This window comes from Rhinolophus sinicus, linkage group LG04, assembly GCF_036562045.2.
Source record: "Rhinolophus sinicus isolate RSC01 linkage group LG04, ASM3656204v1, whole genome shotgun sequence".
In the NCBI taxonomy this organism is placed as follows: Eukaryota; Metazoa; Chordata; class Mammalia; order Chiroptera; family Rhinolophidae; genus Rhinolophus; species Rhinolophus sinicus.
The window spans coordinates 87,838,247-87,853,730 of record NC_133754.1 but is presented as its reverse complement, the minus strand read 5'-3'; the positions used below and the strand labels follow the sequence as shown (position 1 = coordinate 87,853,730).

The following is a 15,484-nucleotide window of genomic DNA, read 5'->3' as shown; positions in this document are numbered from 1 at the left end:
AAAAATAGTCTTCATGATTTTATTTATTATATAAATCTATAACTTTTTTTATTGGCAGTGCTTTCAGCAACAATGAGCTAGAAAAATTAAATTTGGTAAAATATTCAAAAGAATCATAAATAGAATTCACTGAGTTTTGTTTGTAAAAATATTTAAAGGTATTAATAGTACCAGTGAAAATATTTGGACTGAAATATATACACATTTCAATAAGATTAAAAAAAAATAGAACTGAGAATATCCTCCACTTAGCAGAATTTGTTCCTAGGTTACCAGACAGCACCTCAGAATCAGTATTTTCTTAATGTAAGTATTATAGTCTTAAAATATTATAGAAAAGAGTCAATTGAAGGTATCAACAGCTTCAAATTTATTAACCGTAAAATGCAATAGTTGCAGGCAGTTTCATGAAAAAATTAAAAAGCAGACAGACTGTAATGAAAAAAGAAAATTTTCAGTTAAATACCAGTGATTTGGAATTCTAGACAGATATAGCTAGTGAAAATGCCTGGATATGTACTAAAAAATTTCTCTGCTTATACTATTTAATATTCAGATATTCAGTATAAAGATGTTTGGTCAACTGTAACTGAAAAATTTTAAAAGTTGGGGGAAAAGGTGACGGGAATAAGGTTCAGATTTCCAGGTATAAAACAAGTAAGTCATGGGGATGTAATGTACAGCATAGGGAATATAGTCAATAACATTGTGACAGCATGGTACAGTGTCAGATGGTTGCTGGACTTATCACGGTGATCACTTCTTTAGGTATATAAATGCTGAATAACTATGGTGTGCCCCTGAAACTAATATAATGTTGTGTTAGCTATGTTTTAATAAAAATCTGTGAAAGTTAATAAAATGCTCTTTAATGTACTGTCATGTGTTTTGTAATAAAACATTTTATTTTTAAAATATTTTAGTTGAACTCCTTTTCATGTCCCTTAATATAATAAAAGCATTTGTCAGTCAATAAAGAATTACTCCAAATTATGTAAATTTTAATGATTTTTTTTTAGCTCCCTCTCTCACTTTCAGAAGTGTCCTTGATTGGATGATGATAATGTGGTTACTACCTACCTCTGTTCTGTGTTCTCCCTCTTTCATCATCAGATCTTAGCCAGCCTTGTGGACAAATCTTTCTCTCTCTTACGACTAAAAGTTACTCCCAAATCCTTGTCCATAGATTTGGGGAAATTTCACCAATCTAGAAAATTGGAAAAACAAGGATGATGCAGTGGTTTTTCATTAAGCTAAATTTATTCATTTTAAAGACATTTTTTGATCCTAAAGTTAACCCCCTCCTACTGTTTTCAGATTAAAATATCATTTCTTTGACTTGGGGGCCCTTCTCAGTTCTTCATTGACCTAATGTGTCTGTAATGCCATTTAATTGGGAAGTTACCCCGAGTGAAGGGTATGTGAAGCAGCGCTTGTGGCATCCAGAGCTGTGAGTCCCATGAAGGGCACTTGGGCGTGCTGACAGAAACCTTTCCTAAAAGCCTTGAGGTATACAGCTTTGGCCCTCTGAGGACACTGAGTCTGGAAAACACTGGAAAGCATGGTACTCTGAGTTCTCTGCTGCTGGGAAACGTTCTGTCTGTGTGGAAGAGCTGAGCCAAGTTAGTTGGTGGAAAACAGGGTGATGTGGCTGCTGTTCCTGGGGACGCAGCCCTGCCCTGTGGGGAACCAGTGTTAGAGCAGGGGGTGGGGAAGGCCCCTTCTCAGGATGTGGCCTTTCAGCCAGAAGAAGATTTGGAGATTCTCAGAGGGTTTGCTAAAATGAGCCTCAGAAGAAAAATTGATTTTCTAACCTGTGACCTTTGACATGAATTATTTCTTTTAGTCTTTGTTTTTCAAGGAAACAAAGTTTCTAAATTGCAAAACAAAGAAAAACCTTTCTTTATGAAATGATGTGATAATACAGGATAGACTTCCTTCTATCTGTCCTTAATTCTCCCTTCTTTCCTTTCAGTGTCATTACTTGGCCTAATAAAAAAGCTGGTTACCTTAATGAGTCACCAGGATTTGTTTTGAAATTTTACTGGCACATAAACTTGGGAAATTCTACATTAGAATATCGGTATCTGTCTGTATGGACCTTTTTCTGGCTAATGTCTAGCCTTCTAACCTCATCCAGCCACCCTCTCTCCCAAGGCAATCCAAAATATATCTGGTTTTAGGATGATCCTCACATTTGCTTCCTGTTGGCATGCACCATATAAAATAAAACTTTTGTTAAATTGACAGAGGAAGAAGATGCTACTGTATTTTCAGATCTATATGGTTACTAAGCGCCTGAAAAGTGAAAGGGGAAAAACATGGGCAAGCCAATAAGAGAGACTTAATAGAAACAAGTTTCGTGCCGAGGAACAAAGTTACAGGTTCTAATCTTTTGAGCCCCTATCTTCCTGAGATGATTTGCATATGTCATTGTCAGTCACTCCTCAGGAATAGACTACTTCTGGTGGAGTAGTGATTATTTGCACATTTCATTTGACTTTTCTTCCATGGACATGGCATCAGTTGTGATCTACGCTTCATGAATTTAGTGCATGTAATGTGGGTTCTTCTTCGGAACCTGTACCTTAATACTGCCACAAAATCAGGTTCACCATCATGGTCAGAGTCAGTCTTTTGAATTAGATATATATTTGCAGAGAAGTAGAAGAGGGACGTATTTCACATCCCCACTGTTAACAAATTTATATCTTAATGATTTGAAACTACTTTTTGCTGAGCTGAACGAGTCTGGCTCTTAAATTTTCTGACACGGAAATAACTCACTGTTACCATCTAAGAGCAGCCTTAATAAACAACTGATCTTGCTTATTTATTGCTAAAAAGAACTTCATAAAGTCAATATCAACTTTTCCAACTTTTAATTTGCCTCATAGTTAATAAATCCCTTTCTGCAAATCAACTGATTCAACTGTCTTGCTATCTTAGCTGTTCATTTTGCAACTAGTTATTTTTGAGGGTACATTGCTTAATGTTAGACATTTATTGGTGCTTGACTGGATATTATATACTGTATAGCAGAAGTCAGCGCTGGGTTTAGTTTTTCAGCTTTAGTTTTTTTCAGCCAAGTCAGTGGGGCTGAGCTTTCCGGCAGTTTGCGACACAGCTCGTGATCTGCAGGACTAGCTTGACAGTGTGGTCCTTGGTGACTTCATTTTAATTTCATCTCATACAAACCAGAGAGGTTTTATGGCCCAACTCTAGAAAGGCCATAAGGCCCGCCTCACTCCTTATTTATATATATATTTTCTATCTTAATTTTCCCTATATTAGTTTTCCCTTTTCTTCAGTTTGTCCCCTATTTTGTTTGGGTTGGGAGGGAGGATTAGCTTTTGTTTTTGGTGGTGTGTGTATCTCTTAAATCTCCTTAAATTATGTTTTAGAACAGGTTTGGCTATTAAGTCATTCACTGATTGTTTTCCATATAATATCCCTCACTTAAGAAATTTGTAGAATCTTTCATCGCAGCAGTTTCAGTCAGATATAGATACATTTCGCTTTGTTATCATTATAGGTAACTAACAGATATTTGGGGTGTATTATGTAAGGTCTTACATCCAAATGTTCAGTGCTTTTCTATTCGTGGTTTCTCTTCAAGTGAATTTTGGTATTGTGCTGCATTTGTTTCATTCATTTTATAATTTGTAATATATCCTGAACAACAGAGGCAGCATAATGTAATGGTAAAGAGAATGATTTTGGAGCTAGACAGCCAAATTCTATTGACAGCTTACTAGCAGTGAGACTTTGCAAGTTACTTAATCTCTTTCTGTCTTAGTTTCCTCACCTGTAAGATGGAAATAATTGTTATTCTACTTCATAGGGATATTATGCAGATTAAATGAGTTAATTATCTGTGAAGCACTTAGACCAATGCCTGGTACCCAGTAAGTACTTATAAACAGTGTCACCCAAGTATAGTGCTAGTGCTTGTGTTGACAAGCCTACCTAGAAATCAGTAGTTTAGGAATGCTAATAGTTAATGTGTTAAAATGTCATCAAGAAGTCCAGACAATTGTTATAACATGTCATGCTATTAATTTAAGAGAGCCTCCTGCAAAATATTTGATGCAGTGTTGTGAAAATAAAAATCAGGTGCATTTTAAGTTTGCTAAAATTGTCATATAATCAGGTAAGAAAGGGAAAATGAAAAATATACTCCTCATTGCATAGTGCATTCCTGTAATTGTAATGTTCTCAATGCATCCTCTCACTTTGTTTCTATAGAAAATTGTTTGGTGCACGTTCTTGAATTAACAAAGTCGTTTAGGAAACATAAAATACATCTATCTCATATTTCCTTATTATAACTGAAAGATCCTTGAAAGTATGGATGATGTCACTCATCTTGGGCATTAGAATTTTGTGGCAACTGTGAGTTAATGATAGTAAGGGTATAGAGCTAGGTCTTGTTAGAAGGGTACTGAAGACAGTTGAAAATACTGAACAGGACAAAAACGACCAATAAAGTAAAGACCCAATGGAGGAGGAAGTAGAGATCAGATCAAGAGAAGTGGAGAAATGGCTTTGACCTAGTGAAGGGACAATGATTCTTCTGAAAAAACATTGAAAGAGTTCAATTTCATGCTGAGACCTGTGGTTGAGGTCAGGTTGGGGAGGTCCTTACAGAGTAGTGAGGATCCCTGATAACCACTCCAGAAATCAGGGATAAATTCCTGCAAACGTTCTTGAGCAATGCTGACAGCCGAGTTAAAGTTCGAGATAACGAAATTTATAAACATGCCAGTCTGAGTACTATTTGATTTCTACAGTTCAGGTCTAAGGGAAGAGAATTATCTGATTAAAATTGGGCATTTTCAGAGGAGGGGAAGTAAAAGGAAGACATGGATGGGAAAGGAAATCAGTCTATGAAGGCAGTGTTGGATCAGGAGAAAATTCTGTAGAAGAAAGAGAACTGGAGATGAAAGATAGGTATGGTGGCTAGAGACTGAAACATGAGAATTTAGGATTCCAGAGATGAGATAGTGGGATTCTACGTGATAAGTTTCAGGATATATCTTTGAACATGAGTAACTAAAAACAACTTGGAAGACTTCAAGAAAGTTTGAGGCTAGGTTTTTCGGACATTAAAGTCATGCTGATGGGCAAAATTTGGATAGGAAGAAAAAACAACTATGAACATGGTGTCAAGGTTCTTAATAAGTGAAGACTGAGAATGACAGCAGTGAGAAGGGTGGCGTACTCACATGGCATGACTTCAAGGAAAAAGAAACTTGAGCATGAAATGGTAACAACAGTGGTAATGGGAAGCAGCCTTTGGGTATCTGGAGACTGCCTCAGGAGAGAATGGGGAGCCTTAGCTCTCAGGGGCTGCTAGGAAAACTGTCCTAGGGGAGAGCCAGGTTTGATTTAAAGGAAGCACATGAAGAGGTGTTCTGTGAAAAGGTTGCGGACATAAGAGAATTTATAATAGGGGGAAATGTTCTAGTGAGCACAATGGAAAGCATTGAGAAGATCATCAATTAAAGAAAGTCTCAAGAAATGGAAACACAGCTGTGAGGAAGTGGGCTACAGGGGGCTTGTTTGCTTTTTGTTTAGGGACCGAAGATCAGAGGTATGATTGGAATTACGGAGAGGCTGAGTCCAGCGTTTATCAGCAATTCTGTTGTGATTCTGTTGCCTTTAAGTCTTGCTCTTCAAGCTAGGCCAGCCTTGCCTGGTAGTAGGAACTCAGAAGTTAACAATTTCCCTTCCCCATGTGTGGGAATGGTCTTTGAGTGTCTTAACTCCTCTGGAGTGTCTAGCATATATTTATTGAAATCAAGTTATCCCTTGCCAGTTCTTTCACACTTTTTTGGGAGACTAGCCTTTTGAACGTGGTTTACTTTTTTTTTTTTTTTAATACAGCCTTATTATTAGATAATAGTGGCTTTGCCTCATTATGTGCTCTTGGCAAATTACTTGACTATTCTGCTTCAGTTTCTTTACCTAAATGATGCCTACTTCAGTTATAGAGAAAATTGAGTCAGCACATATAAAACACTCTACATGGTGCCTGGCACATACCGTGTACTGTGTAATTTTTAATTTTGAAAACATAGCGATCATACTTTAACTTATAATATTAACTGTCATTTATTGAGTGATGCCAACCAGTATATTTGGTACTTTAAATTTATCTAATTTGATTCTCACAACAATTCTATGAGGTTGATTATTTTAACCTTTTTACAGAAGGAAACTGAGATTCAAAGAAGAGCAGTAAATTGTTTTGCTAATAAATATCGAAGCTGTTATTAAAACTTACATCTTTTGATACCAAAATCCATTTTCCACTGTGCAACTTGTTACAAATCACAATCATTATCATTACTTGTATATGTGTGTTAGCTATTAATAAATTTCCTTAACTTACATAGCACCATAGAGTAATGAAAAGACCTCCAAAAGTTTTTCTTCTTCTCCACCCGTCTTGTTATCTGTGGTATCACTCCTGGTCTCCACATGTGCTTGGGTAGAGTGCTCTGAGCCTGAACCCAAGTCTTTTTAGATTTCATGGATATGAGTAAGAATTTTATCTACCAAATATCTGTATTAATGTCCAGGTTAAATAAATCCTAAAAAAACAACAACAACAACAAAAACCCCACAACATCAGAAAAAAAGTAAAACCGACAGTGAAAGTGGTAGCCTTTGTTAGCTTGGGAGGTAAATGCCCCCCTGACACATAAACCCCACGTTTAAGGAACACTGATGAAGCTTACATTCTTAGTTCTTTGTGGGCGTTTCCTGAGAGGGTTGAGTGTGGAGAGTGGATCAAGTTACACAAGGATATTTCGGAGCGAATCTTCCAAACTAATGTTATATGTATCCTAAATTTTCTAAATGAAAAGCAGCAGGATGGATAATAAAATTTGAATTAGAAGATTTTGCCTTTGGTATTATTGGAAGAAAGTGTAAACAAAGAGAATCGATTTACATCAAGTATATATTTATGTACGTGTATTTTGATGAGAGCCATTTGAGTTGGTTGATAAGTAAGTCTGAAAGATGGTCAAATTCAAGGCAGCGGCACTAGGAATCATGTAATCATTTACTATATCCGAAACGCTGCCAGCGGGAACGTCTGCTTTTTTCTCCCTTCCTTCTACGCGGCTCACTGCGGGTCACGTGATAGATATCACGTGGCTCGGTCAAAGGATCTTTTCCTCACAGCTTTTCAAAAAAAAAAAAAACAGGAACCGTTCTCCAATTAAAGCTGTTAACGTGTACGACGCTGTTTCCTTGTTGGATTTTCTTGTTCTCTGCTGCTACTGTAAAAACAAAATGAGTGGTAAGATTTGCTGTTTTTGAACATTCTGCTTTTATTTTAAAACACAGAAACCATTGTGTTAACCTAAAGTCATGCCGTGTGTGTGTGTGTGTGTGTGTGTGTGTGTGTGTGTGTGTGTTTTCAATAGATGCCAAATCTATCGCTATAAAAATATTTTAAATTATTGCCATGTAATTATAAAAAGATGAAACTCTAGAGTTAGGCTGATTTTATATTCCACAGAATATTCCTTTCCGGCGTTTTTATTTTACTAGGTTTTTCTTTTTGCAACTAAAATCTGAAAATTGGCGTCAGATTATTTGGAAGCCATTGTGAAAGCTTGCCTATAGAGAGACTATGTAGCACGTCAGCAGACCCGTTGCATTTTAAGAATTTCAACTAAGAGAAATTTGTAGTTTCGTTTAATAAAAAAACACTTAAATGTGAACGTATGCTAATAAAGAAAAAGAATTTAACTTACACTAGATGAAATATCATCTTTGTTAAGTCATTGATGGCACTTTTAAGGAATTGAGGTGAGGGGCTTCTCAAATTTCTTAAGACCATTGGTGAATAGAATTGTTTCCTCTTCCGCAAGGTTTTGGAATAGGGAATATGCCCCCTCATCTCCAAATAATCAATAGATCTATGACTTGGGGAAGATTTTGCTCAAATCATGTAGATTATTAAGAAGCTGCTAGGTGTATACTACTAGGTGTATAGTAGCTAGGATATAGCTACTCTTGTGCAGATGTGCATTTAATGGTACAGTCTGTAACAGATTTAGCTTCTTGGGTGGAACAAAATCCCCCACACTGCTTTTAATTAGGATTTGTCCTTAATCTTTTACTACTTCTTAAATTAACAAGTATTATTGGATCTAAGGAGATAATCAAACATTTGCATCATTAAGTATGTAAGATTTTAGAGTTTTGCTATTATACACAGGAATAGCAACAAAAATGGTGCTGTAAATATTGTAGTTCCACACATCAATACTTGTACTTACTGTGTTTGTGCTATGGGAGTTTTATGTGTTTGGTGTTGAATATTACTTCGCACCACTATTTTAGATATTAAATATGGTATCCATGAATTTGTCTTAAAAAAAGAAAAAGATTTAACTATGTACCATTTCTGCCTCAGGATAGAAAATTTACTTGCTAGAATGAAATGATTACTTCTTGAGGAAATGAGTTAATCATTATTCCTGGACTGCAACTAGTAGTGTATTTATTGCTGGTTTATTTTAGGTCGTGTTTGTTTGATTCTGTTTTCACTATCACACTTAAATATAATTAAAGGATGAAGTAGAATTTTGTACTAGTAAATTATAAACTATTTGGCAGCTTTCAAAGTATAATATGATCTGAATTATAACTACATAGTATTTATATATTCGTGTTGGTAGTAAAAGAAGGACAAACCAAAGCAGTTACATCGTTTTACAAGTTTAAGTGTGATTAGCAATAGCTCTTTTACTCTGATTGCTAAAAAGCAAAAACAAAAGAACCTATGCTGATAGGGATTGAATTTGACAACACCTGAAAGGAATCACAGTCCCTGGCATCTATAAGCTCAAGAAATGTTAAATCCCTTTGTTAAGATTACAAACAGGATTTTCAAGGAATTCTCTTTCTGATGCCCAGCTAAATTTGACATATTATGAATAACATCTAAGGCAACTATTGGATTCTGAAAGCTAATTTACTATAGTTTTATGTAAATTAGCTAATTGAAGTAAACCTGCATTAGTGTAAAACTATTCTCATTTTCTGTTGAGTCCAGCATGTAGAAGTTAAAAGGTGAGCTTTGGATGAAGCCTTTGTTGGCTAGAGGTATAAAGCACCTCACAAATGTTATTTAGTAAATTAATAGGTAATGTCTTAGATTTAAGAAGATTTTATTCTGTTGTTTTTCAAGGATATAAATAAAGATAATGAGTCCTTAATTTTCCTTAGAAGCACCAGAGCATTCTAAAGTCTCAAATTATATCAGTTGCCAATAATGCATAATATTTTAATGTTTACTAAATATGTAGTAGAGTGTAGTAGAGATACATTGTTAGGAATGAAACTGCCTGGTTTTAGGTAAGCTTAACTTCTCTGCCTCAGTTTCCACATCAGGAAGATGGGAGTAATAATAATAATATTCCCTAATAGAATAGTATAAGGAGAAAAAAATACATAAAGGACCTGGCACACAGTAAGGTAGTATTAGCTATGTACGTAATTAGCTATTGTTAGATAATATTCAGAACAACTTCATGTATATGTTGGACTTGTTTTGGATGGGAAGACTGTTTTGTTGAAGTTATTTTTATAATCCTATAGTACGTAGCGTAATTTGATAATCTAACCCCCCACCCACATACACATACACATACACTCCTTATTTCCTCTTGACCACTTGAGGCTTTTTTCTGCTCTCTTCCTTCCCTACCCCTTCTCCTTCTCCCATTCCTCCACCCCCCTTTCCCTTTCCCTCTTTTTCTCTTCTTCCCTCCCAACCCTCTTCACTCTCTTCCTGTCTTCTCCTTTACCCTCCCTCTTCAGTTACCTCTCTTCCTTTGCCCTTTCTTCTCTCCCCTCTTTCCTTACCAGTGTTTAGTATTTCCCCTCCTGGACTTCCCTTTTTCCTATATTCTCTCTTTCTTTGCCTACCTCTGACATCTCTTTCCCTACCCCCACCACTTTGTGGTTTGCTCCCCACCCCTTCTCCTTTGCTGGAAAGAGGAGAGTGGCTTTAATCTGGATTTGTCTATAACCTCCGTGCTCTTTATTGTTTTTCTAAAGTATGCATAATGTTACCAGTGAAAATTGTTTCTTTTCTGCCTGTGATTTCTGCCCTTTTCCTCCATCATTTCTTTTGTAACTGAGATCCATTCTGTGTACTGCAGGTTGAAATTCTACACATAAAATGAACTTCTTCCCCATTGCGTTCTTCATCTGACTCTTGGGTACCTTTATTTCTTTAAATGAGGAAGGCTCTTTGAGGTTTCATTTCAAGTTATTAAAACTAGCGGTTGAGGGGACAGTGCAGTCTAAAGTTACAGGTAGAAAAAGGATCTGAGGTGAGATGCTTTTTTTTTTTAAGTTATGTAAAGCAACTAAGACTTTAGTTCCCAGAAAGAATAAAACACATCTTCCAAAAGTGCCTGTTTTATCCCAGAAAGATTGAGAGAAGGTAAACGAGATATTTATGAAAGTTGTTTGGAAAGGATAACACCATAAAAATGAAAGAAAATGTAGAATAAGACAAGCTGGATTTTCTCTTTTTTTAAAGAACTTTTCAGTGTAAGAAACAAAAAATTTTTCTTTGACCAAATCTATATGTATGGCATTTCTCTAACTTTGTTCTCAAGCCCCCACAGATATGACTTACATATTACATTAAAGGCTTTTAAGCCTAACAAAGCAAATTCCGAATTTCTAACTATTCTTCCTCGTACTGCTTTTCCCTCTTTACTTTTTCTTGATTTTTTTTCCTACTCCTTTTGTTTTGTTTTGTTTTTTAAAGATTTTATTGGGGAAAGGGAATAGGACTTTATTGGGGAACAGTGTGTACTTCCTTTTTCCAAGTCAAATTGTTGTCCTTTCAATCTTAGTTGTGGAGGGCGCAGCTCAGCTCCAGGTCCAGTTGCCGTTGCTAGTTTCAGGGGCCGCAGTCCACCATCCCTTGCGGGACTCGAGGAATTGAACTAGCAACTTTGTGGTTGAGAGCCCACTGGTCCATGTGGGAATTGAACCGGCAGCCTTGGGAATTAGGAGCACAGAGCTCCAACTGCCTGAGCCACCAGGCTGGCCCCAAAAGTTTAATTTTATTTTCCTGGAGGTCAGTGTTTCTAAACTTGCACAATAATCAGAATCACTTGGGATATTTGTAAAGTAAATATACTGATTCAAGATCCCTATTTACTATAAGCATACTAAGAATCTTTAGGAGAGCCTGGAAATCTTTGTGTTTTAAAAAGCTCCCAGGTGACTATTACAATTACCAGGCAGGTTTGAGAAACACAACTACAGGTAAAAGAGTAGTCAGTGCACTTTTATGAGACAAACTTTTTTATTTTGTAGCAGATGAGTCGTCTGAATCTCTTTTCATAGTAATACAGGTCTCTTTTAGTTTGAGTGTTTGGTTCAGATGAAGTATTAAAGTGTAAATCAAATTGTTTTCAACTTTAACTTGCTAAGTAATCCTGGATTAATACATCATTTCTGTGGCCCATCAGGTCCTGCTCAGGTTCCAATGATGTCTCCAAATGGTTCTGTGCCTCCTATTTACGTGCCTCCTGGATATGCCCCACAGGTATGTTTGTATGTTATGTTTGTTTTTATTCCTATGTAATAGTGATTGTAATGTTACTATTTAAGTTTAATTCTGATTTTAAAAACTACAATTTTAAGTGCTAAAGTTTACCTAATAAAGTACATCTTTGGTAAATCTGTTTCAAGTATTTTAGTGCATTTAGTATATTTGGAAAGAAGGAAAAATTAAATTGGCAGCACTCATCGTTTGGCTTTGTTTTTGGGTGTTGAATTATAATAGATAATTAATTCGAGAGTTTTATCTCCTTGAAATGTGAATAATGTAAATAATATGTTAAGGGTTAAAGGTACCTACACTAGTATTTTTTTTAATTAATGATTTGCTTAGAAGTAATCCAAGATAATGCTTCCAACCTTATTCATAGTAATTGTATGGCACATTATGGTGAATAGAAGAGAATTGAGACCTATAGACCTACCCTGAGGGCTAAGGGGATCAGTGTCACCGCATACCGGTAACCCTTTCGTGCACGCCAGTTGGGAAGCTCTGACTGAAAGAATCAAGTATAGCTAACTTAATATGCACAGGCAAACTGAACTAAATTGTAAGCTCTGTAGGTGCTCAATATCTTCTGCTACTGAGATTCTGTATAGTCTGTACTCATTGCTCAAATCCGTTTGGAAATATCATTTCTTTTCCTAGCAATGAATGTACACTTGAAATATTATTCAGGCCCTCTCTTACTTTCTCCCTAATTATGCCAGAATATTGGTGGGATATTATGGTGGATTCACTGCACTCTATGAAGCCCACCACTATATGAAAGGCTGTAAAAGAAGACAATGGTGGTGAGGAGAATGGAAGTAGTCTGAAAATTAGAGTAAGAAAAGCTGGATCCATGTCTTATTTCAAACCCTTGCTGGCTACATGGCCTTGGACAAATCAGCTTCCTTGAGTCTCAGTGTCCTCACTATAAGGTGAGATGATAACATATATGAGATCACATATGAAAGTACTTTGTAACTTTTCAGAAAAAATACTCTGTTCACCATCTCCACTTTTCTTAATACACTGACTCCTTAATTTATTGTGCTGTGCATTCTGTCTATGTTAGCTGACTAAATCTGCTCCCTGATGTGTACCAACCCCAAAGGGCTTTTTTCCAGCCTGATCCTTTTTTGATCTCTAAACATTTGACACCATTCATATGAGTTACTCCAGATTTCCTTGACATAATGCTGCCCTGATTCTTTCTACTTCTCTGGTTGCTTCTTCTCAGAACTTTCTCACTTATGTAAGACCATACCTGTTTTTTTCCTTTTCTCTGGCATAGTTCAGTTCAACAAATATGTATTGAATGGCACCATGTGCCAAGCTCTATATTGGGTGCTAGTGACATAAAGATAATTAAGACAAATTATTTCAGTGTAATTATAGGGTATCCTGCTGTTCACTCAGCTAACAGTACCTTTTAATTTTATGGCAAATTCCTACTTTTCTCATTTTACACAATCATCAACTCCTAGAAATAGCTTTCCTTGAACCTTTCCAGCTGCCTCTCCTTTTAGGTTCTTGTGGCACACTGTGTAGATCCCTCTTTCAGTAAATGAGAAGATATCAACAGTGTTCAGCAAATATGTATTGAGTGCCCATTGATGCCAGGCACTCTTCTAGGTGCCTGGGATATATCCATGAATACAACAAAGTCCTCTGTCCTTTTGTAGTTTACATTTTTGTGGGGAGAAGCGAATAATAAGCATAATAAATGGATAAATTATATAATGTATTAGGTGGTGATGGATATGGGGGGGAAGGAAAGAAAAATAGAATTGGTTACATTTTAAAACAGGGTGCTCAGACTAGGTATCATTGGAAAGGTGACATTTGAACCAAGTCTTGAAGGACAGGTGGGAGTTGGCCATGCATTTATTTGGGGGAAGAGGATTCTGGGAACAGAAACAGCCAGTTCAAATGACCTAAGATGAGAACATGCCTGGGAACAGCAAGAAGGCCACGGTGGCTAGACTGAGTCCTCAAGGCAGAAAAATAGTAAACAATGAGGTCGGAGAGGTAACATGACAGATGATATAGGACTCTTACTCATCTTTATTTCCTCAATACTGAGTACAGTGCTTGTCATATAGTAGGGGTTCGGTGAATACTTATAAATCAATAAATAATCATCCAAGTTGAGGTTCTATTATCTTTAGGCCAAGAACCACTAAAATAATCTTATATTACTTTGACCTTCACTTCTGTCCTCATAAAGAGCCTTTAGTTGGCTTGTTAACTCAATGAAGTTTGGATTTCTTGACATATAAGGCCTTACACAGTTCTGTCCTAGTCACCTTTGTACCTTTCTATTGATATGTCTAATCACGTAGACCCATTTTTGCAACCAAACATGACTACTCACGTGGACACTTGATGTTTTCCTTTCTCCATGATTTTGTTAATGCTGTAATCTGGGGGATGTTACTCATTCCCTTATTTCTGCCTTATGAAATTCTGTGTATCCTTGAAGACCTAGATCAAGTTATGTGTACCACTTCTTGGTTATGTATTTCGTACCACCTAGTATTATGATTGTATATGTATATATTTTTTCTCTTATGGGAGTTTAAGTTCCTTATAAATAGGAGTTACCTTTTAATTATTTTTGTTCTGAGGTGAATATAGTAGGTATTACATAAATATTTGTCAAATAAGTGAATGAACTTTTAACAATAATCTTACTGGTCAGATTATGTGAGGTTAGTTGGGCTACTGTTATCAATCTTAATTTAAGATTATCTCTAGGAAATGTATCATTTTCAATCAGGATAATCCAAAGACAAAAATGTAATCTCATCCTTATTGAAATAATTTAAGTACCCACCATGTTAAGAATGGATTCTAGCATTTTGACATCATTGTCAAAACACCTCTTATTCCCTGACATATACAATTTCTGATGTTAGAAAATACTTATTAAGACCCATATTCTAGCACAACTAAACACTTGATAATTGTCCAAAACTTGACATATAAGCAAACATAATTATATTATCAAATTCAGAAGCTGGGAGTTGAACTAAATAAGACACATAAATGACTATAATAAAATACAGATTGTGTTTGGCTCAGCAGGAACCAAGAAGCACATACACTAAACCCATGAATAGCTGTCATCTATAGTCTCCTTTTAGATTTTTATGCGCTAATCTCCCCTCATGGCAACAGGTTTAATCACCTTCATCCCTAGCCTTGTGCATATCTGATATTGAAGGCCAGTGTCCCAAGGAGGATCATATAATATTTTTGCTATATTATCATATGATTTAGTACATACTAATGGGATTCTGCAAATTTATGTATCCTAAAACGTTTGGTCAGGCAAGCAAGGACTGAAAAAAATGAACGTCCAGTGTTGGGACTGTTTAGCTCTATCACTGAGGAAATAATAATACTACCTGCATACCTAAGACCATATTGAGGCAAAAGATAGATAGATCTTAATTTAATATTAAGATCAAGACTTAATGAAAGTACTTATAGAAGAAGCATATGAAGAAATCATGATTTACATAGCATATATCAACCTTCAAATTTGTGATGCTTATACTAATGGCATGTCCCTATTAAGTTTAGAACCACTTCAGATATGAACTCATTATTAACATACATATATTTTAACTTCGTTTTTGAGAATAACATTAGACAAGATATCATACATTGGGTAACTTTGGGAATAATTCTGTTTTTCTCATTTGCAATTTGCAAAGCCCAAACCTGCTATTAAAATTGCCAATGCGTTATACATCTTTTGCATTCTTATTCAAGGGTTCTACAATATTGTTTATTTTATAATCTTTATACTTTATTGCTCTGATACTTTAGCATTCTACTCAACAGTAATGGAAATAGTGAGACTTAATTTTT

At 35.8% G+C, this 15,484-nt stretch overlaps 1 protein-coding gene across 7 annotated transcripts in view; it reads left to right on the top strand.

The window, feature by feature from the left end:
• Positions 1-15,484, top strand: part of FNDC3A (fibronectin type III domain containing 3A) — a 158,031-nt gene that overhangs the window by 85,762 nt on the left and 56,785 nt on the right. For 6 of the 7 annotated variants that reach the window (XM_074329942.1, XM_019748010.2, XM_074329941.1 and 3 more), the window contains one exon: positions 11,526-11,602. In XM_074329942.1, the coding sequence (XP_074186043.1) occupies positions 11,526-11,602 (77 nt within the window). Of the gene's footprint in view, positions 1-7,162; positions 7,316-11,525; positions 11,603-15,484 lie in introns of those variants that run through there. The other variant, XM_019748013.2, reaches the window with a different exon arrangement.